This window comes from Mustela nivalis (genome assembly GCF_964662115.1).
Source record: "Mustela nivalis genome assembly, chromosome: 12".
NCBI lineage: Eukaryota > Metazoa > Chordata > Mammalia > Carnivora > Mustelidae > Mustela > Mustela nivalis.
This window is the reverse complement of record NC_139031.1, coordinates 42,650,830-42,674,359: the sequence shown is the minus strand read 5'-3', so window position 1 is coordinate 42,674,359 and position 23,530 is coordinate 42,650,830. Positions and strand designations below refer to the sequence as shown.

General features: G+C 37.8%; 2 protein-coding genes and 2 pseudogenes across 6 annotated transcripts in view; 1 reads left to right on the top strand and 3 right to left on the bottom strand.

Moving 5' to 3' along the window:
- The window catches only part of BBS9 (Bardet-Biedl syndrome 9), a 458,943-nt gene that overhangs the window by 32,675 nt on the left and 402,738 nt on the right, over positions 1-23,530 (top strand). The gene's annotated exons all lie outside the window — the stretch shown is intronic.
- Positions 7,551-8,778, bottom strand: LOC309844670 (glyceraldehyde-3-phosphate dehydrogenase). Its single transcript, XM_082691787.1, has one exon. It carries the CDS (start codon positions 8,684-8,686, stop codon positions 7,685-7,687), a length of 1,002 nt encoding a protein of 333 aa, XP_082547913.1. The 5' UTR covers positions 8,687-8,778; the 3' UTR covers positions 7,551-7,684.
- Positions 12,296-12,672, bottom strand: LOC309844674 (gamma-aminobutyric acid receptor-associated protein-like 2 pseudogene; annotated as a pseudogene). Its single transcript has one exon. The product of its transcript is annotated as a gamma-aminobutyric acid receptor-associated protein-like 2 pseudogene (transcript).
- Positions 13,049-13,397, bottom strand: LOC309844673 (small ribosomal subunit protein eS26 pseudogene; annotated as a pseudogene). The gene has a single exon. The product of its transcript is annotated as a small ribosomal subunit protein eS26 pseudogene (transcript).

The following is a 23,530-nucleotide window of genomic DNA, read 5'->3' as shown; positions in this document are numbered from 1 at the left end:
GAAGTCACTGTGTGTGCCTAATGTGCACTTTTCCAGGAGTGAGCTAATCAGTCTTTTAATTTGAAGACTTCCCTAGACTTGATCTGAGTTTAAAAAAGGAGACTTATAATTTGTTGTCTTCTATATTCCTCTTATTTAGCATACATTCTTGTGGAATTATTTAGCTGTATAATCATGTCAGTAGTCCTCAAGAAAGGAATTAAGCAAGAAGAAAACCTGGCCCCATTTTAAACAAACGTGTTATAAGGAATGGGAAGGCAGAGCGAATTTGTTTTGAATGTGCACCAGAATAAACTACCACTAGATGGCAGTCCTCCACAACCTTGGATTTTAGTGCGTTCTGCCTTAAATAAAGTATGGTAAGAAATCACCAGTGGAGGAATTTTGAGCCCAAGTAATACTTTCTCTTTTACTACAAATAAGTGTGGCTTCCTCATGTTTCAGAAGAGTATTGGAGTGGTTTTAAGAAAATTTAATTATAATAGGTAACATCTCAGAATATAACGTAAAAATGCTTTCTGTGCTTCGCAAACCTTAAATTGCATTTGAATCATAATGGGATCTTGATAAAAATGCAGGTTCTAATTTTGTAAGTCCAGAATTGGACCTGAGTTTGAGGTTTCTAATGCTCTTCTCAATGATGCCATGTCTCAGAGATCTAGAGGTATTTTGCTGTCCTCCATCTGCTGAGTACTGTTCTGTACTAGGCACTGCTCTAAGTGCTTTACAGGTTGAGTTACTTAAGATATACTAAGCCAATGGTAGAGAAGGGATTCTAATTCAGACTTTCTGCTTCTAGAATCTAGTGGTGTTAACCGTACTAAAATGCTTCCTTGTCTGGGCTGTGAGTAAATTAACTTTCCTAAATCAGAAAAAACTTCCCTATCAGAAGGAGGTGTACCTTATTTTATCTGAAGTTAGTGCATAACTCTGATTCTTTGTAGATTATGGACAACATGTTGAATAACTTCTGGGTCAGATACTTGGTTTTTCCATTGATTTTTTGGTTCTTGCTTTGGTTTCTAAGAAAAATCCTCCCTCAGGCCCCCAATAATCAGAGAGAGTTATATATGGGAGGGTAATATATGATTTGAAATTAGCAAAAGAGTGATTACTGTTTTTTAAAACTTTTTTTGTTTACATGTTCATTAAGAAAGTCTTTCAAAAACACCTTTTATATATCTGCAAAAACTCAAAGTTGTATTCCTTTTTATGTCAAGCTACATGTAATGTCTCTTAATGAGAAAAAATGGCAAAGAAATAGAAAATCTAGTTTTATGAGCTAGTTGAGGAATATTTCCTTAATACCTTCCGTTATACAGAGTACTACCTACCATTCCAGAATTTAAGTTAAAATTCTTCCCATATTATACTTTTTAGGGAGAAATGACTGATATTAATGGCTGTATTGGGCTTTTTTAAACAAAAGGAGTGTGGGAGGAGATGTGTTTGGAGTTAAAAATGTTTGTAGTTTCTCTAATATAAATCTAAACTGCTTTTTTTTGAAGAACTTGTGACTCGGGTTTTATAAAAATGGTCATTTATCTTTGCCTTTTATACTATTGACAAATTAATGCTTGCAAAATTTAGTGAGTGGCATTACCATGGACAATCAAATGATAGTTTGGAAAGATACTAAATCAGTTTTAAAAAGGTAGATTTGAATTGATTTACAAATATATTATCAAAATTAGTGGAATTTATTTGGCAATTGGAACTCTACTTGTTTTTGAAAAAAGGGACAAATGATATGTCTACCAGATTTTCCTTTGCTTTTATTTCATTGGGTCACTAAAATAGTTGTTGTTGATATGGCACTTTACCTAGTTAAGATAAATCTGTCAATTCAGAATTGTATTTTGAAAAGGGCAGCATTAGGGACACCTGGGTGGCTCAGTTGGTTAAGCCGCTGCCTTCTGCTCAAGTCATGACCCCAGGATTCTTGCTTGGCAGGGAGCATGCTTCTCTCTCTGACTCTGCCTGCCACTCTGCCTACTTGTGTGCTCTCTCTCTCTCTGACAAATAAATAAATAAATAAATACGTACAATCTTAAAAAGAAAAAAAAAGCAGGATGTATGATATCCTTTTCTTAAAAAAAAAAAAAAATGACAGCATTAATGTGGACTGACAGAAAGCCAGTGGTCCAGCGAAGAAAGAATGCTATTGTTTTAAGGTCAACAACTGCAAATACTTAGCTTGGTAAAATAAGGTACTTTATCTAGTATATGTAATATATGTTACTACCATCAAGACAGTTGAGCTTAGCCTTCATTTATTCATAATATGACTTGGAGACCCTTAGTCACATCCTCGGTTATCACAAATTTGTCCTGTACGGCTGGGACAAGCTGACAAACCTTATAACGTATATGGCTCTTTCAAGTGTGCAAAAGGGACATTGGGAAGAAGTAGTTGATTTGTTGGAGATGTCTGGGAACTTTCAGGGACTAGAAGAAGTCTGGTGTTAGTCCTCCCTTGCATCATCACTATCCATCTATCCATCCATCCAACCAGTGCACATTTACTGAGAGTCTTCTGAGTACTCAGGCACTGTACTAGTTTCTAGGAGTAGAAAGATGAATAAAAGATAGTTTATGGGGGTGCCTGGGTGGCTCAGTGGATTGAGCCGCTGCCTTCGGCTCGGGTCATGATCTCGGTGTCCTGGGATCGAGCCCCGCGTCGGGCTCTCTGCTCGGTGGGAGCCTGCTTCTCTCTCTCTCTCTGCCTGACTCTCCGCCTACTTGTGATTTCTCTCTCTGTCAAATAAATAAATAAAATCTTTAAAAAAAAAAAGATAGTTTATGTTGTCAGGAATCTTACAACGAGGGAGCAATAAAGCCTAAGAATTATGATATAATCAGGTAAATTGAATAGAGATAGATATGTACAAAGTTATACTGGAGACTTGAGGATGGAGCAGCTTTCTCAGGCTGAATAAATGTGATAAATGTGTGTGTGTGTGTGTGTGTGTGTGTGTATGGGGAGGATAGTACATAAAGGTGGGGGAATGTACTATTACCTATTTTATTTCAGCTCTTCATTTTTATCCCCAGTTTCCTCTAAATGAACAACTTTATAGTCTTCAGTCTAAAGCTTTCATTGCCCATAGACTGAGCTGTTCAAATTCTCCCTGGGATGGTTTGTTCCTCTTGAGATGGTTTTTCAGAATTTGCAACACTTAAGAAAAATTATTTTTCTTTAAAAAACTTTGGCATTTTTCAGGCTACTAAGTGGGCTTTCTTACCTATAGTTTAAAGCCTTTAGTAAGGCAAAATTTTCTTTTGCTACCTGCTCATCTCAATGGAGAAGGATATCGTCAGACTCTAGAGATGGATAGAGTACTATGACTGTATTTGTTGAGAATGACAAATTGAAGGGTAAGGTTAGGAGATGAAGGAACACAAGAGATTGAAAGATAAGTGGAGAGACAAAGCATGTCATGGAAGAAGGTTTTAAGAGGTATGAAAGGAGTCCAGAGAGTCAGAGGTTAAACATCTGGAGTATTAAAAAAAGAAAATACTGGAGTTAGCCATTTGGAGGTCACTGGTGATCTTAGGGAGAGCATTTTTAACAGAAGAATAGAAGCACTGGTCCAGTTGCCCCAGAATGAGGAATTCATGGGGAAGAAATGGAAATCACAAAGGAAAGCTATTCTATGAAGAGGTTTGACTGTGAAGAGTAATAGTAAGGTAAGGCCATAGCTGGAGGGGGAAAGGGTTTATAAGGTGGGAGAAGTCTTTGAGGAGGTAGGATGAAATCTTGGTCTGATGAACAAAATATCTTCTATAGTATTTTGCTGAAAAAATTAACTTGGATACATTTTTATTTGAGCAAGTATGCTCTTTGGATTATGATGGGCCAGTTCCTTAAAATTTTATTTCTTATCACATAATTTGTGCTTTATAGTCCTGTTGAATTATTGCCCTTTTTTCACAATGAATTTGTGGTTTATGGTGAAAAGTTTCTTTAATACTTTACAGTAGAAATAATCAGTACCATCTGATTATTTTTTCAATCTCTAGCCTTCTCTGATATTTCTTGTTTTTTTTTACTCTAATTCTTTCTTTCTTCCTTTTCTTTTCCTTTATTTTCTTCAATTTTCTCTTTCTTTCTTTCTTTTATTTATGTATCTACATATGTGTGTGTGTGTATCTATCTATCTATAATTTTGCTGTGGTAAGAACAATTAACGTGACATCTACCCTGTTAACAGATTTTTAAATTGAGATACAGTTGACATGAACCTGACATATGTTAGTTTTATGTGTATAATACAATGATTTGATATTTATATTTCTTAACAGATTTTAAAGTGTACAATACAATATTATTAGCTGTAGTCTGCTCTAATTTTTAAAATTAATTTTCTTGATTATTAGTTTTTGTTTTTCATGGGGATATTTATATTTTGAGCTTAACAGGTAACAGACTATTCAAGATGGAAAGAAACATTACCATAAAAAACCAATACTTCTCAGTTTCTATATGTGCCACAATTTTGCTTTTCTAGTGGGTGTACTTCTTTTCTCTTTCTAACTCTGCCTTTAGTGGAACTGAGGATTTTTTTTTTTTAAAGATTTTATTTACTTATTTATTTTCAAGAAAGAGAGAGAACAGGTGAGTGTGCTTGTGAATAGAGGAAGGGGCGGAGGGAGAAGGAGAGAATTGCAAGCCGATTTATGCTGAGCATGGAGCCCAACATGGGACTTGATTTCATGACCCTGAGACCATGATCTGAGCCAAAATCAAGAGTCAGACATTTAGCCAACTGAGGTACCCAGGCACCCTTTAAAGATTTCATTTTTAAGTAATCTCTATATCCAAAGTGGGGCTCAGAGTCACAATCCTGAGATCAGGAGTTACAGATGTACTGACTGACCCCAAGGCAGGTGACAAAACAGAGAAATCTTTTGACTGCAGTTGACAGTAGGCTTATGCAAGAATAAGACATTTACTCACTATCACCATTTGGGCCTCTAGTGTGATCAGATTTGGTTTCTTTCTTTTCATCTTTCGCTTCTATTTCCTTGGACAGGCTATTTCCTCTTAGTTTCAAGATGGCTACAGTTGGGGCACCTGGGTGGCTCAGATGGTTAAGCATCTGCTTTCGGCTTGGATTGTGATCTCAGGGTCCTGAGATGGAGTCCTGCATGGGGCTCCCTGCTCAGTGGGGAGCCTGCTTCTCCCTCTGCATGCTGTTCCCCCTGCCTGTGCTCTTTCTTGTTTATACTCTCTCTGAAATAAATAAATTAAATAAATAAATAAAAAAAGATGGCTGCTGCAACGCTAAATTATCTTGGATTCCAATCACTGTCACTGAAGGAATGCAGTTAAGCTGGAGTCTGAGTAAAGTGTGGGAGAGTTAGGGCCAGTTTTCCTATTAACTACTAAGACTAAGAGTGGAGAGGGGTGGATCTTTGGGGGAATGTAGGCAAATAATGAACTGTGGTGAGTTTGAGGATTTTGGAGTTGATCAAACAAAAAGTCATGACTATGAGATTTCAGTATTCCCAATTGAGATTTATTTGGGTGGTGGTTTGACATGATTTCACCAAGGGGAAGTCCCTTACTGCAGGAGATTTTCCAGAGACCATGGGAGGAGACCACCACCTAGAAGGGGAAATGGGCAAGGAAACTAACTCCTGGAGAGAGGGTAATCGGAGTAGGGGATATATGTGTAGGGGATATTGCTCAGATGCAAGACGGTGAGTCCTGGCCCGGAAGCTTTGGAGGGCAACAGTGACTTCTGTAGTGAGTGCTAGGATTTATTTCATCTATGACTAGTAGATGTTGGGTGCATTTTTGCAGAATATGCAAGACAGGCATACTATAAATGGCTAAAAATATGCTAATATGGGCTATAATTAAAGCAAATGAAAGTGTAAAAATTTAAGTTTGGCATTGGTGGGCTTTGAGTTCACATTCGTGGTCAGCTTGCTGTGAGCAACTAAATAACTTGGGACCAAGTTTAACCCATGTATATGACATTTACAGAAGAGGGTGAAGTAGATGCTGGGTGGCCAAAACACTGTAAATGTCCATCTTGCTTTTGACTTCTCTTTCTCTCCTAGAACCTTCCTGGGGTGCTGCTTTACAATGGGCAGGAGAGGCAAGCAGTGATGTTTTGAGTGTGTTGTGAGATGTTTATGTAGACTGGAGGAGGCAGGGGATAAGCAGTTGAAGAGTGTGCTGTGCTCTGGGCTGCATGCAGTCTCATTCTGGCTATACTGGGGGAGGGGTGATAATTGCTCCAAATGTTTGTTCATATTTAGAGATTAGTTGTAATTCAGTTTAATCAAATGCTTTGCAAGGCCATTTGACATGTTTTTACTTCTGGGTTTAGACTATGTTAAATTTGGTGGCATGTTCCCAATTTTTTATTGATAAATTGAAACTTGAAGTGATGTAGGGCGTGATTTTACTTCATCCTTTCCTCTTTCAGTACTCTCCACACCAAAATGTGTATGCTTTTGTTATAAAAGTAATTATGTTCACAAAGGAATATGTTAAATGTATCGATGTGTAGAAAAGAGGAAACAAATGATTTAGCACCATCTTCCAAAGATAACCACTGATAGTATATCAGTGTTAGGATATAAATAAATATAAACAGACTATAGCCTAGAAAAAACCACCCAGAGTTAACCCAGAGTAATTTATTATTTCTGGAATTTAGGTATCTTGCCATTAAAATGGCACAGTCATTGAAAAAGTGTTTGTTGTGTGAAGTCTGGTGCTACATAATATGGGATGCATGCACGTAATGGCAATAAATATGTGAAATAGATGTATTTCTTAGCAAAGCTTTTACTTAATATGAATATATCTTGAAGTCAGTTGAAGAATTTATTAAAAATTGTCTTCAGTTTGCATCAGTTGAAAACATATGGATTTACTAGCAAACAGGAAAAAGCCCCATATTACTTGGGTTTATCTATAAATTTAAAAAATAGCATGTTATATGATATTCCTAAATATTTGGTGATGGATATATTTTACCTGTCAATTCTTATACTCCTTTTTACCTTTAAAATGGTAAAAAAAAAAAAAAAATCCATACAGTGATTTTAAACCTGTGTCTATTTTATATTCTGGGAAAACCTTCTTTTTTTAATTTTTAAATTAATTAATTAGTTAATTAATTAATTAGACAGAGATCAAAGTAGGCAGAGAGGCAGGCCGAGAAAGAAGGGGAAGCAGGCTCCCCACCGAGCAGAGAGCCCCATGCGGGGATCGATCCCAGAACTCCGGGACAATGACCCGAGCTGAAGGCAGAGGCTTCAACCCACTGAGCCACCCAGGTGCCCTTGGGAAAACCTTCTTGAGGGCTGTGTCCAGTCACAGCTCAGTATGTCTGGTAACAGTGTCTGCAGGTGGATAGAGTGTACCCTGCATCAGTACTCTGGAACTGATGGGAGTACTCTGTGATGGATGGGGAGCATGTACAATGGTGCTTCTTTTTTTTTTTTTTTTTTTTGGCTGGGTACAGTATACTTTATTGATGGTACATGACAAGGTAGGGCTCCCCAAGCCCCTCCCCTTCTTCAGGGGGTCTGGGATGGAAACAGTGGAGGTTGGGAGATTCTCAGTGTTTTAGGGGATAAGTTGGGGCAGGGATTCCCCAGCAGCTGAGGGCCTCTTTCTTCCTCTTGCTCTGGCTGGGGCTGGTGGTTCAGGGGGCTCTTATTCCTTGGAGGCCATGTGGACCATAAGGTCCACCACCCGGTTGCTGTAGCCAAATTCATTGTCATACCAGGAAATGAGCTTGACAAAGTGGTCATTGAGAGCAATGCCAGCCCCAGCATCGAAGGTAGAGGAGTGGGTGTCACTGTTGAAGTCGCAGGAGACAACCTGGTCCTCAGTATACCCCAGGATGCCCTTAAGGGGGCCCTCTGATGCCTGCTTCACCACCTTCTTGATGTCATCATATTTGGCAGCTTTCTCCAGGCGGCAGGTCAGATCCACAACAGACACGTTGGGGGTGGGGACACGGAAGGCCATGCCAGTGAGCTTCCCATTCAGCTCAGGGATGACCTTGCCTACAGCCTTGGCCGCACCAGTGGAAGCAGGGATGATGTTCTGGGCAGCCCCTCGGCCATCACGCCACAGCTTCCCAGAGGGGCCGTCCACAGTCTTCTGGGTGGCAGTGATGGCATGGACGGTGGTCATGAGTCCCTCCACAATGCCAAAGTTGTCATGGATGACCTTGGCCAGAGGAGCCAAGCAGTTGGTGGTACAGGAGGCATTGCTGACAATCTTGAGGGAGTTGTCATACTTCTCATGGTTCACACCCATCACGAACATGGGGGCATCAGCAGAAGGAGCAGAGATGATGACCCTCTTGGCCCCGCCCTTCAAGTGAGCCCCAGCCTTCTCCATGGTGGTGAAGACCCCAGTGGACTCCACAACATACTCAGCACCAGCATCGCCCCATTTGATGTTGGCGGGATCTCGCTCCTGGAAGATGGAGATGGACTTCCCATTGATGACAAGCTTCCCGTTCTCAGCCTTGACTGTGCCGTTGAATTTACCGTGGGTAGAATCATACTGGAACATGTAGACCATGTAGTTGAGATCAATGAAAGGGTCATTGATGGCGACAATATCCACTTTACCAGAGTTAAAAGCAGCCCTGGTGACCAAGCGCCCAATACGGCCAAATCCGTTCACTCCGACCTTCACCATCGTGTCTCGGGCACGCGGCTGGCACTGCACCTGAAGATGCGGCTGTCTGTCGAACGGGGAAGAGCAGAGAGCCTACAATGGTGCTTCTAACGGTCATCACTGCCTTCTGCTTGTTTTTGCTACTTTGCCTTTTCAGGTTCCCATTTCAGTCTATATATTTAGACTATCACTTGTAAATGATTTTTGTTCAATGAAATTTGAGATTTCCCTACATGAAATAGTCTCTGAGAGTCATTTTAGATCTGTTCCTTTTACATTTTGTTCATATTGTGTGGATAATCCACTGGTCATTTGGGATTTAGTAGATGATACTATAACCATATCTCATTTGATAACAAGTTGTTTCTCAATTATTATAGTGTTGTATTTCATGTATGTGTATATATTGTTAGGGGTTTGTTTGGTTCTCATTTTTAGTTTTGCAGCCTTACATATCACCCTGTCATTGGTGCTTTTTTTGTTTAATTAATATTCTTGCTATTCTATGTGAACTCTTTGAGAAGGAGAGGGAGGCCTTTCTGTACGCTTAATGAGGGCAAATACCATGTCTTCTATTCACCATGTATCTAATGTTGTACACAGTCCTTGGCACATAGTATTTGTTGGTGAATGAACCAAAATTGCACAGAGCTGATGTTATACACATCAGGTTTTCAAGGTTATTTTTTGGAAACAAATGTTATCCCAGTGCACTCCTAGCCAGCTTCTGAGTTTTGTTTTTTTCCTTAACAAACACATGTTGACTGACTACTGCAGTGCATGGACTGTAGTAGTTACCATAGTGGTAAAGGTGGAGGTGATTACTTGGGCCTCCGGACTTACCTTTACCTAGTGAAGCAGCATTTATACAAGTCAAGCTTAGCAGTAGAAATAATGAGCTCTTTTTTTTTTTTTTAATTGATTTAGAGTTTTCTTTCTCTACATTATTCATTCTTTTGTTAAATATGTTTTTTGCATAAAATGTGATATTCAGAATTATTGAGTACTTGTGATAATATTCACAAGTTAAAAAGGTTTTAGTTTTGAAAAATTATTTAAATTCTTTGATATTTAGTTTAAAGACATTTCTTCTTCTCATTAACCCTATTATCTCTCTTCTTTCTGTCTGTGAGAACTCATTTTCCTTGAACTCTTCCAGTTCTTTTATTTTACTTTGATTTTTTTTCAACAAATGAAACTTCAGAAAAGTAGAATTTTTATCAAGGAAAGTTTAAAGTTAGAATGTAGGCATAATATGGGCATGGTATGGATTATAAAGGTCTGACAGCACAGTAGTACCACATTTGTGACTGACGTGGAAAGAAAATGCTGTATATAAAAGGTTCAGTATGTTTGGAATATAATTGTCAGTAAATAAGGTGAACAGATTTTACTAATAATATATATGAGCATGGTGAAATATTTTTTAAATCATAAAATGACTTCTATAGGCTTGTATGGGATTATATTGTCACATAAATAAAAATTCATGCATTCTTTAGAATAAAAAGCCCGCCAAAGAAAACAGTGAACTGAAGAACAAGTAAGTCATGTTTTGCCTCATCTTGAGATCCTCAGATAATCAGATCCTCAGCCTTCAAGTAACTTCTAATTGTCTAAACTGAGGCTTTTTTCTTGTCTGCCAAGGAAATGTGTTAGTGGCCACATGTGGTTGCTGGGAGGCTGTACTTCCCAAAGCCGTCTGGATTCTTTGATAGTCATCCAGAGAGAGAACTGATATGCTCAGCTGGGGTGAATGAACAGCCAGGACACAGTCTTGCTTTTCTGTGTGGGGATATTAGTGCTAATAAAAGATTAATGCTATTTTCCTTATAGGGAATCAACAGATAATGTTTTGATAACCCTTGTCTCACCAGTGAACCATATGGCCTTTATTTTCTAACAGACATGGTTGAAATGTTAGAGAAAAACGTTAGAAAAGGATCCCTATGGTGTGCTGGCTCCTGTTCCTTGCCTTGGCATTAAAGTGTAGGTGTTTTATAATATTGGAGAACTTCCCTCATTTGTTTGTAAGATCCTTTATAGATCCATAGTGAGAAGTCGGAAGATCAAGGGGATAATAGGATTGATTCTCATCCTGTGCTGGGTTTTCTCATATATATGGTATTCATTTATAAAATCTCTGGTCCAAGACCCATAAAACAATGTTACTTTCAAACAGCGTCTTCCTGTATATTATATTGTATAAAAGCTTTAGTTCCTGGGGGAAGGTTATAAAGAGGGTTCCCTGTAGTCTGCAAATTCGTTTTTTACGTGATCATTTAAAGTTGTTACTTTTCCTGAAAGGTGAATTTTGATTCCTTCTATATATGTATATACTGTAGAAATTTGGTGGTTAAATGCCTCTTTGCCTACTGTGGCTAAGAGGGGAAGGTCTAAAAAGAATATTTTAAGTTTCTTGGTGTTGTTTGAAAAAAATAATAATTTCTTTCATGGTGGCTGAATGCCAAGGCTGGAAAAGTGTTATGGAAATATCTGCGGTCAGGACTGCATTTGATGAGAGAAAGGTTAAATATGGTAGTTTTGATAGGATTTGACAGCCATTTTTGATCTATATATATATTTCATCATGGTTCCTTTCTTAACAGTGGAATAACTGAGCTATTAAATATTTTACTCAGTTGAGAAGGAAAATGATTACCATAAAACTACTTCATTTAAATGACACTGTGACATAAAATGTTCTAACAGTTTAAAATATTCATCTAGAAAACATATTGCCAAGGGAAATGAACAGTCCTCCCCTATCCTCCAGTCTTCCTTGAATTAAGTTGATTCAGTAACCCTTTTCCAATCTACATGGAAGTTCTTGTTTGCAGATTTAAATTCTAAAACACACAGTCAAGCTGTATGTTAATGTTTAATATGAAAAACGAATGTTTGTTGACTATTACCAGGTTAAAGTTCTTTTAAGAGTACATTAGTAGTATTCTGTGTAGAGGATATCTATCTATCTATCTATCTGCACACACACATAAGTGTGTGTGTGTGTTTCTATGTGTATATATATATATATATATATATACACACACATACATATAAACTGTATATATACAGTATATGTACGTACCTTTATATATATATACACACACACAATAACATACACAGTAAGCTTTAAGTATATTATCTTTTTTTTGCCTTTATAAGAGGAAGTTTTATTGTTAATTATTTACCTTAATAGATTCAGAAAGAGGAACAGATAAGCTCAGTCCAATGTGATTGGCAGTTGGCAAAATACAGTGAAGCAAATATTCTGATTGCTAAGGATTTAATTTGGGTGCTTTAAATGCTTAGCCTTCTTTAACACTTCAAACATAATCCAAAAGAAATGCACCATCTCCCTCCCTTTCATTATAATATCATGCCTACCTCACTTTAATATGGAAATATCTTCATTAAATATGATCTTCAGAGGAAAAAGTTCCATGGAGAGTACAGCCTTTGAGCATAGTGCACAAAAAGGAAAATCATAACAAAACTTTGTATGTTAATTCACTAATCTAAGGAAACAAAACCTTCTAATATATTAAAATAAATACAGTTACAAAACTAATAGTCTATGTGATAGTGGATGTGAATACACTAATAGTCTATGTGAAGAGATCTGGTAACTGAAAATGGCTTGCTGTTTACAAGATCCACAAGCAGGAGTGGTGCACCTAGCCCAGGACTGGCCCTCAGAAGCCAAAAGTTTTCTCTCTCTCTAGGCCACATAGAGGAATCCATCTCCATCTTTTCTTCTAAAGCTGTCCCTTAGTTAGGCTGGACTGTGGGACTGTTTGCCCACAAATAGGAAAATTGCCTTTTCAGAAGGAAGCTGGCTTCTTTTCCTGATGATCCCCATGAACTGAGCCACAGTGATGTCAGATGGAACCTGAGACTTTTTCCACAATCACTGGAACCTGGTTGGGATATTTCACTTGGGTCTTCACAGATTGCATACATCTGTATTCCAACAAGTGTTCCTCCTTAAACATCTGCTTCATGGTAGTGGTGGGGAAGGGATGTGGCCCGCTCTTGGAGTTGGGGAGCTCAGTGCACCAGCCACCACCACAACAACCTAGATAATCTTTTTGATGTACTTTTGGGTAGTTTCCAATTTTTTACAAATGTGAATAAAACTGCTGTGAACATTCTTATATAACTCTTTACGTGGACAGTAAATATTAAAGTGTTATACATATGTAGGATGATTTAAGAATTATATTGCTGAAGTTTTTTTTTTCAATTTTTTTACTATTATAAAATTTTAAGATACTCAAGAATATTAAGAATAGAGTTTTTTTTTTAATATAATTGCCTCACTACTCCCCCCTACCCCTCCGGGGAGAACAGCTTTTCTTCAGTCCTTAAGGACTTAGCTTACATGGGCTTTGGTGGAGGTCATGGGGCAGTACCCATGGTTCTATATTGGGGTGAGGGTATTTGGTCCTTCCATGCTTCACGAGAGTGATTCCTGATTGCCTTGCTGTGAATGGCACAACTCACAATAAAGTAGTTTCACATACAGCATGGGAAGCACATAGGCGTCAAAGACATTCTTTTCAGAAATGTCCCTGACAGCGGTGGCCTCCACTATGTTCCGAATAATGAACTTTTTAATGGCCTTGTCCTTGGACACACAGTGGGTGCAGTTGGTGCAGCAAATAGGCTGTACGTGACCATGGCCCTTTTTGGCATGATCATTAGTCCTTCTTTTCTTGGTCATCTTGGCAGCAGGCCCCAAGAGAGCAAGAATAGAGTTTTATTAGTAGGCATGCTTTACATGGAAGAATGATATTTTATGTACTTACCTCTTCCAACTTCTAAAGATATAAAATTTGTTCCATTTGTATTTCATATAGTACACAATTTAAGTCATTTCTGGCTAATTTAGAATATCAGAAATGATTAAGCTTGGTGTATCAGAATGGGGTGCCCCCATATTATATTATTTTGAACTGTGTTTCTATCTTTTTTTTCCTAAGATTTTATTTATTTGACAGACAGAGATCCCAAGTAGGCAGGGAGGCAGGCAGAGAAACAGGAAGGGAAGCAGGCTCCCTGCTGAGCAGAGAGGCCCATGCGTGGTTCTATCCCAGAACCCTGGGATCATGACCTGAGCTGAAGACAGAGGCTTAATCCACTGAGCCACCCAGGCACCCCTTGAACTATATTTCTGCCTAAGTTAAAAATAAGCAGCGTTTTTATACCAAATTTCCTTACATTGAAATTTATGAATAAGAAAGCACTTCTAGATCTTTGCTAAAATAAGACAGTATTTTTTAATATGGAAACAATAACTGAGAAGTATTCCTAAATCTAATTTGGAAAGTTACATTCATGATTTTAGGGGACTATGAATATAAAACGTGTGAGTGGAAAATTAAGATTTCATATGGCTTTTTGCAGCTGGTTGATTAAGTCCTATATAGTTCATTGTCTTAAAGATGAAATTTGTACAAGGTTTTGGAAGACAGGAGTTGTATATTAAAAGTTCTTGTTTCAAAGGTAGTACAAAATGGTTTTAACAATCTATCATCTTTCATTTACCAAAGGAAATATGTAAAAAGAAAAGGAAAATGTTCAGTGAAAACAAAACATTGAGATGATGAAAAGCTACAAGGAAAGAAAAAAGATTTTAGAAAGACTACTAAAATGAAACTAGTTTTTTCCCCCTCAACAATCTGTCTGAATTCATTTTGCTTTCATTATATATCTAGCCTGGAGGCAAAGTATGTTGAGTATTACAACAAAGAGGGTGTTATAAGGAGGACTTTTAAAAAAATAATAAAGTGTAACATATGTGTAAACCATGCAACTTTGTAACAGGAAACTTTATAATAAGGGAGGACTGTGCTTAGCTTTTCCACAATTTTGGAAGAATGAGTTTTATTAGGTGTTAGACAAAGAAATTATCAACTGACTTTTATGCTGTAAGGTTGAAAGATTTGTTATGACCATTTCTAGACTTTAGCAGTGGTTTTAATGTGGGCCCTACTATATTAGAAACAGTGCCTAGCACTATTAATATGTCTACTGTTGCTAGTTCTCTTAAGGAATATGATGTTTAACTTTTGCCTTTCAATGAAAGATTATTCAAAATCCTGTTATTCTGTGGTTTCCTCAGCAGTATTAGGCTGTTCTTGAATTGATCAACACATAATATAATTTGGGAACCCAATCAATGGTTCTTTTATTTTTGAAAGATGGTGACAAATTCTTTTGAAACTTGGGAAATTGGCTCCATCATTCAGCCCTTACTCTTTCTTTGCTTCTCCTGCCCAACTTCCTAAAAACCATATTGTTTTGATGTCAATATGTAGAATAGATTATCTGTTGGGGAATCAGTGTGTGTTAATTATATTGGAATAAATGTAAACTTGGCAAATGATATGGGTAAATAGGCATTGTGCCTAACAGATTATTCAGTTAATGAGGACACTAAAATTAGGGACTTCTAACATGTCAGAACCATATTTCTTGTAAATTTTCCCCAGTTTTGAGATTAACTGGCAATAGCTATATTTTTCTGGCTTTTTAAAAGTCTTAATATGTTATGGTAGAGTTTTAGGATTTATGTAATGCTTATTATAGAATAGTTGAGCTCTTTGTATTTATCACACTGCTATTGAAGTGAGCTTGAAGTGTAGAAATCAGTCTTCTACCTTTTGGTTTTTCAGTAATCTCTCTTTTAAAATATTATATCATATTTATTTCCCCATCTTCTCTCTCCCACTTAAAAATGATTACACACCATGCACATTTATGTACTGTTTTCATTGAAGGTGGGGAATTTAATGACACCCCTTCATATCCAGCCCACTTTGGAGATGTTAGAAAATCAGGGATAAAGTTTCTAGGCTTAGAAGAGAGAGGTTAGAAATGTGTTAGCAAGATAGATTATTACATATTTAAAAATAGACTATTTAAACCTTGCAAGATCACAGAAGCATTCAAAATAACCTTTAACTGTGTGTAGTTCATTTGATAAAAATAAAAAGCCAAATAGTACAAACTTATGAAGACATCATTTCCCCCTACCCCATGCCTTTCCCCCACCTTATGGTTAACTCTTTATCTCTAAATAATGTAATTACACCACTATTTTTGAATTCATCATATTTAATTTTTTTCTGTTGATGTATCATAGTGACAAAGTGTTTTGATTAATGACACATTTTTTCTATTATCCTTCTAGTTATATCGCTATCTCCTTTCCATTGCTGCTCATCTCTGCACCTACACAAAGGATACTCAAACTTCTCTTTCTTGTTTCATCAGCTTTTAACTCCTCGATTCAACATTTTGTTAAACGAGCAAATTCATCATTTTATCTTTACCATTATTACTCTCTACCTTAAGTTTCTCAACTTCTGTAAACTTCACCTTTATTCTTACTTTGTCAAGGTTAATAACATTTATATACTGGTCTGTAGTGGTAACTACATCTTCTGTGACTTCTCTATAGAGGATTCTAAAAGTTAATACATACTTTGCTTGTGATATGTAAATATTTTTCAATGTAGTATGTACCAGGATCATATTTCCTTCTTTATGATTACAATGTCCTGTGCTACTCGAAGGAAAATGTTTCTAGTGGATTCTTTTTTTTTTTTTTTTAAAGATTTTATTTATTTATTTGACAAGGATTACAAGTAGGCAGAGAGGCAGTAAGAGAGAGGAGGAAGCAGGCTCTCTGCTGAGCAGAGATCCCTGAAGTGGGGCTCCATCCCAGGACCCTGGGATCATGACCTGAGCTAAAGGCAGAGGCTTTAACCTACTGAGCCACCCAGGTGCCCCTAGTAGACTCTTTTTTTAAAAAAAAAATCATACATTTCTTTAAAAAAATCACGTGTTTCTTTATATAGCCTTATAATTTCTCAAGTTTTCTAGGCTTTCAGTTGTACTGTTGAATCTGTCAATTCCCTCTGGTTCCTGGGGCTCTTCCTGTTATCTGGAGGTATGGGATTTTTTTTCTTCCCAATTTTTTACTTTTTGAATTATCACATTTTGTTCTGGAGTAATTTTTATTTCGTTCTTTTGTTTTTATTGGGCTTTTCTTATTTCTGGCCTTCTTCAAGTATTTGGTTGTCAGGGTTTTTTGTTTGTTTGTTTTTGTTTTTGTTTTTTTTGAGGATTAGTCCATAGAAAGATTAAGTACTGTGAAAGGGGTTGGGGTTTTGACCAACTAGCCTGTCTTTAAAGTGAGCGGTTGGGGAGCAAATTTAAACTAGGGACCTCCAGATGTCAGAATGAGGAGAGGAAGCCTGTACATTCATGGGAACTAGCACCAGTATTAATCACTATAATTCTTCCCAGACAGGCCGATATTTCTTTAAAGAGAACCCCCCCAAAAAGGGGGCACCTGGGTGGCTCAGTGGGTTAAAGCCTCTGCCTTCGGCTCAAGTCATGATCCCAGAGTCCTGGGATGGAGCCCTACATTGGCCTCTCTACTCAGCAGGGAGCCTGCTTCCCCTGCCTTCTCCGTCTGCCTCTCTGCCTACTTGTGATCTCTGTCAAATAAATGAATAAAATCTTTAAAAAAAGAAAAAGAAATTAAGAGGAAATCCCTTCTCTCTCTCATTTTTGTTTTGTGGATGAAGGGTAATAAATACTTGTTTATTGATTACATATGGCAAGTGGGAAGAGAGAGAGGAAAGAGGACAGTTGGCTAGCTGGCGGTCCTTAGCTATCTACATATCTAATCTTTCTTTCAAAACATTTTTATTGAGATAGTCACTTCCACAATTCACCTATTGAAAGCACAAAAGTTTAATGATTTTTATCATACCTGTGGAATCGTGCAGCCATGACCACATCAATTTTAGAACATTTTTACCACTCCAAAATAAATCTCTTTACATTAAAATGGTTCTGAGACTCAGTTTTCAATGTGTGGAGCAAGGATGCAGCTCCAGTAATTCTCCAGACACTTGGTGTCTATAAAATTCAATTCTGACACTATCCATTTGGAGATAGCATCCGATCCCACAGGTTAAGGGGTCAGTTCTACAAGATAACTCTCCAGTGCCACCGCACCCAACATATCCCCATTTCAGATGCCAGTTGCAAGCCCATGTTGTTATCTGTGCTTCTGACCCACCAGCTACAGATTGGAACTTCCCATGACTCCCTCCTTAGACTTCAGACGCCAGTCCTAAGCCTAGGTTGTTATGTGTACTTCTGATGGACCAGCTACAAATCAGAGGTTCCCATGACCTCCTCCTTAGGTTCAATTCAATTAGAGCTGTTCACAGAACTCAGACAACTTACTAGATTGCTGGTTTTTGTTTGTTTTTGTTTTTTGTTAGGGATATGACATTAGAATAGCCAGATAGAAGAACTGCATAGAGCAATGAATGGGTAAAGGAACTTCCTTGTCCTGTTTAGGTGTGCCACTTTCCCCAAATTTTCATGTGTTTACTCACTCAGAAGCTCTCTAAACCCTGTCCTTTTAGGTTTTTATGGAGGCTTCATTACATAGGCATCTGTTGGCTATCTGTTCAACCTCCTGCCCCTCTCCCCTCCCTAGGCTGGAATGGAGGGGGTAGGATTGAAAGTTCCAATGCTCTAATCATATGGTTGGTTCTCCTGGCAACAGCCCCCATCCTTAGGTGAGGGCCAGAAGCCACCTGATTAACATAACAAAAGACACCTTTATTGCTTCCCACGCTTAGGAAATTGTGAAAACCTTTGGACATTTCACATAAATGGGATCATATAATATGAAGCATATAATACGAAGTCTTTTTGTGATGGCTTTCTTTCACTTAATATAATGCTTTTTATTTATTTATTTTTTTTAAAGATTGTATTTATTAGAGAGAGAGCAAGTGAGAGCATGAGCAGGGGGGAGCAGCAGAAGGAGAGGGAAAAGCAGACTCCCTACTGAGCAAGGGACCATGGGGCCCAGGACCCTGAGATCATGACCTGAGCCCAAGGCAGACACTTAACCGACTGAGCCACCCAAGTGCCCTTTAGTATAATGTTTTCAGGGTTTATCTGTACTGTAGCATGTGCCAATATTTCATTCCTTTTTAATGTAGAATAGTATTCTCTTGTATGAATATACCACATTATATTTATCTATTCATCAGTTGATGGACATTTAAGCACTTGATCTTAGCCAAAAGGACAAGAAGCCATATTTGATGGATATTTAGATTTTCTGCTTTATGGCCATTGTAAATGTTGCTATTATGAACATTCATATACAAGTTTTCATTTCTCTTGGGTATATATCTAGGTATATCTAGGAATAGCTGGGTCTTGCTTTAACTCTATGCTTAACCTTTTGAGGAACCACCAAATATTTTCCCGAAGTTGTAAACTTATTTTTATCCTGCCAGTGATTCACTAGGGTTCCACCCAAGGATGAGGTTCTCCACATTCCTGTCAATACTTGTTATTACCCATCTCTTCGATTATAGAAACCCTAGTGGGTGTGTGGTGGTATCTCATTGTGGTTATGGGGCCAGGGGCCAGGGCTTGTCATTTGGTGGGCTTCTCTTGAAGGCAGTTAGGGGACTACCTAGCTGTTTCCTGGTGACTCAAATATCCATAGCTGTAGGTGGTCTTTTCTCTTGAGTTGTTCTTCTTTCTCTGTAGGTTTCTTTAATTTTTTTCTGGGGATCATGAGCCTTGGGGAAGGGAATTTGTGGATTGACTATCCAGGATACAAACTTTTTCTCAACAATGTATTTTAAGTTACTTCTCCATTCCCATGCTATTTTATATCTGTGTCCCTCTAATCTGGAGTCCCTTGTTTTGTTCAACTTCTCCTGAGATTATGCTTTCTGTTTTCTGTGAAGGTCTGTGTATCTGTTACTTACATAGATGGTTAGATAACTCTTTTGTCTTCAGATCCCATCTTTACGTCATTTTCTCTAATACCTGGTGCTTTTACTTCCTGAGCTTTTTTAGAATTTTATGAGGTGAATAAATATATTCTTCAGGCATTTAGATTTGACCTTGCTGTGCCCTTTAGTATTGTTTACCTTTTCTGTGTTCACTTCCCATCTTCATAGATTGTGGTTAGACTTACCACAGGTCTTTTGATTTCTTTGAAGGAGTTTATGTCTGTTTATTTTACTCCTTTTTGTTTGGGGTGGTTTTTTTGGAGGAGAAGAGGACATAGTAGTCTTTAATTAGCAATCTTGAAATAGGAAGTCATACTGACTCTTTTGATATAGTGCCTCAGAGTCACTAGTCAGGTAAAGAAAATGTGAGTGGCTGTCTCTACAGGCTCTTAATTTCTGCCCTGAATGAAATAATAATAAAGGGGGTCAGAATGCTTGCCAGGTCATGATTACAGAAGCTTGGCTGTAAGTCATGGGCAAAAAGCTTGGTTGTCTGCCCCCACAGGGTTGAGTGAGTGGTTTCACCTCTGGGACCCAGTGAATGTTCAGACGGTTGAGTAATCCCACCTCAGGCACATGGTTGGCAGCAGGGCAAGTAATATCTGAGTACTTGGCATGATAATTAATGGGGACTATAAAGGGAGTGTAAACATTTGACAGAACTTTGTCTCTTAGTTTCTTATAGTTTCATTTTCATTGCTATCAATAGGATTGGTTTTGCTCAGAGAATGGGAGTATTCTTAATTTTGGCAGATGCAAGGATTACTATCATTCTAATATGGTTTCTCTAGGGAAAGGAGATGAATATTATGTTAGTCTGTGATCTACTGTAAGATCATTTTTTGACCAGTTTATTTTTTATTAATTTGTTTGATTTTTTACTTAAAATATTGAAGGTGATATACAATGTTACCTTAGTTTCAGGTGTACAACATAGTGATTCAACAACTCTATAATTATGCAGTGCTCACCACAAGTGTAGCTCCTATCTGTCACCATACTTTGCTATTACAACTGTATTTTCTATACTGTATCTTTTGTCTCCAGGACTTGCTCATTTTATAATTGGAATGAGCCCATCACTAAAGTCAGAGGATGCTGGGTAAGGTCTTGGTTAAGTTCTTAGCTCTTTGGTAGGTTGTGGGGATTGAGTTAGTCCTATTTGGATCACATAGAATTTGGGAACAGATGGAGGTTAGCAGAAATCACACATTTGCTGTGCAGAGAAAAGACAAAACTCTAGAATAGTTGTTCTCAAACTTCAGTGTCCACCAGAATCACCTGGAGGGCTTATTGAAACACAGGAATGCTAGGCCCCACTCTCAGAGTTTCTGACTCAGTAGAACTGGGATGAGGCCCAAGAATTTACATTTCTAACAAGTTTCTGCATGATGCTTATACTGCTGGTGTGGTGAGAATGACTGCTTTTGAACAATGATCCTTAAATTTTATTGTGCAAAGTATTTTCTGGGAAGATGTACTGAAAGTGTTTTGCCTAGGGCCTCATTTCTGGGGATTCTGATTTGAAAAGCTTGGGATGAGCCCTGGGAATCTGCATTTTAAAGTATCCTAGCTAATTCTTTTTTTTTTTTTTTTAAATTCCACTATATGGATATGTACCACATTTTATCTATCCATTCATCATTTCATGGACAACCCCAGATAATTCTTATACAGAAACCACAGAAGATCAGCACACCATACCATGAGAAATGCTGCTCTGTAGGTTTCATGTGACAAAGATTATAAGTTAATGATCCTGAGGCATCTGGCTGGTTCAGTTAGTGGAGTGTGCGACTCTTTATCTCAGGGTTGTGAGTTTGAGCCCCATGTTGGACGTAGAGATTATTTAAAAAAAATTAAAAAAACAAAACAAATCATCCTTATTTATTTTTACTAAATTGGAACAGAATTTCTAATTTCCACATATACTTTTGTATTCGTATCTCAGTAGGAAATAAAGCTTATCTCAGATGACTTAAACGAAGAGATTTTAGTGAAGGGATCATTGACAGGTGTAGGCAGAGTTAAGGGAATAAATAATGAAGCATCCAAATATTATCTGGAGTAGATCAGCTTTTACCACTTCTAGGGTTACCACAGAAGGAAGTAATTGTATTATTTTAAGGGATTATTAAGAGCAGGAGCCATGGAGAGGGGCCCTTCCTCTTCCTCTTCATCCAAGCAGGGGAGACACAAAGTCTCATTAGTCACCTTTTGTTGCAGGGTGATATTTTTGTCATTTTCCCATCTGAAACCAGAATTGCAAAGTAGTCATCACAGTGCTCATTATTTAACCTAGTGGGAAAGGGAGTGGGATGGTGAAGAGACAATTAATGTAAAATGTGCTTGGCTCTAACATTCTCCATTTTTGTAATGTGTCAACAGACTGAAGTTGATAATCATAACTTCCTTTCTCCACTACCTATTTTACATTTTTCTTATATTTTTTCAGCACATTGGCCTTTGCCTTCATACTTCAAAGATCTGAGTCCTTATGCATCCTATATTTATTGGGTTAACATAGGTTTTCATTAAGTTTGTTATTGGTCATAGGAATAATACTAAGAAGCTGGCCAGTGAATCCCTTGGATTTTAGACATAGTTTATCTGTTCCTATTGTGCAACAGCCACCCATTTTCCTCTTATTATAGTGAGAAATCACTCTGTTGGCACATTAACCATTTTTTGGGCGGGGTGGGGGAGGGCTGTGGTGGCTGTGGCTGTGGCAGTCTCAGCTTCAAATTTCATAGAACTGTGACAGTGTTCCTTGCTGGAAGCTTTCTTTTCCTGGGAACTAGAATCTCTAATGTCTTCACAAAGTATGTCCATTTTGAGAAATCCTTTCACACAGTTCCTTTCTGGACTTCCTTTTTACCAATATTTCAGTCTTTTTCTTTCTACTTCCTTGATCCCAACCCATTAGCCGTTGCCCATGTATTAGTATAAATCTGAATCTTAGGCTGTCTCACATTCCCAGTAAAGTGACAATGAGATGTATTGCTCAAAGTTAAACTCATTGGGAAGATTTTCCTTTGTTACTGTTTTTCAAGGAAACTATGGAGTGGGAAACTGAGGTTACTGCTTATCTGTGCTGCCAGCATATCATGTAGATGCATCTGTAACCCAAGACTGTGGGGTTTTTTTTTCTTCTTCTGTTCATTGGTCATAGGGAACTCCACATGAGGTCATGGAAGAGCTGCAAAGCAGCTAGAGTAGGTACTTATTCAGTTTATGCCTTCTTTTCTTATTTATATATTTAATTTCTCTTTAATGATAAAACACTGTTTCACACACTCAATTTCGTGACTCAGTGGATTGGGTAACCCATTTTATGATGGGCAGCTCTGGTCATGCAGTCACTTGGTGTCCTGTAACTGGATGTTCTCTCTGTATCATGGACCTGCAGAAGTAGGAGCTGTTTTTCAAATGGAGAATAATTGTTGACAGATTACCTGAGGGTCTGTACAATGACCCCTCTTTGGGGGGTTTTCAGAGGCTATAGAGAGTAGACCTATCTGGCATAGGTAATTCAAATACTACTGGGTCTTTTGGGCCATAGAAGATCAGCTTACATTGTAGTGTTTATCAACCTCAGAGCCCTCTCTTGCTCTGGGCTCTACTTAAAAGTAGCTACTCTATTTGAATGTATGACATACTGCTTCTAAAATTCAAGGACAGTCTCTAAGTTTTGTGCTTTTTTCTTTTTGGAAGGCAGCGCAAGGTGAAGCAACATCTTTTTTAGAGGCCATATTCTAACACATCCCAGATTTTCCTGGAAACTTCACAGTGTGGCAGGCTCTTGAATTTTTATGGGATAATTGCCACTTCCTGCTTACCAAATTTACTTAAATTGTCATCAATATTGGACTCATGCTAAAATAAGAGATTCTTTTTCAAAATTTGCATGACAAAAAGTTTTTACTTGTAAAAACTTATCAGTACACCAAGTAATAACGGGTAACTAGTTTTTGAATTCCATCATCTAGTAATTTTGATTAAG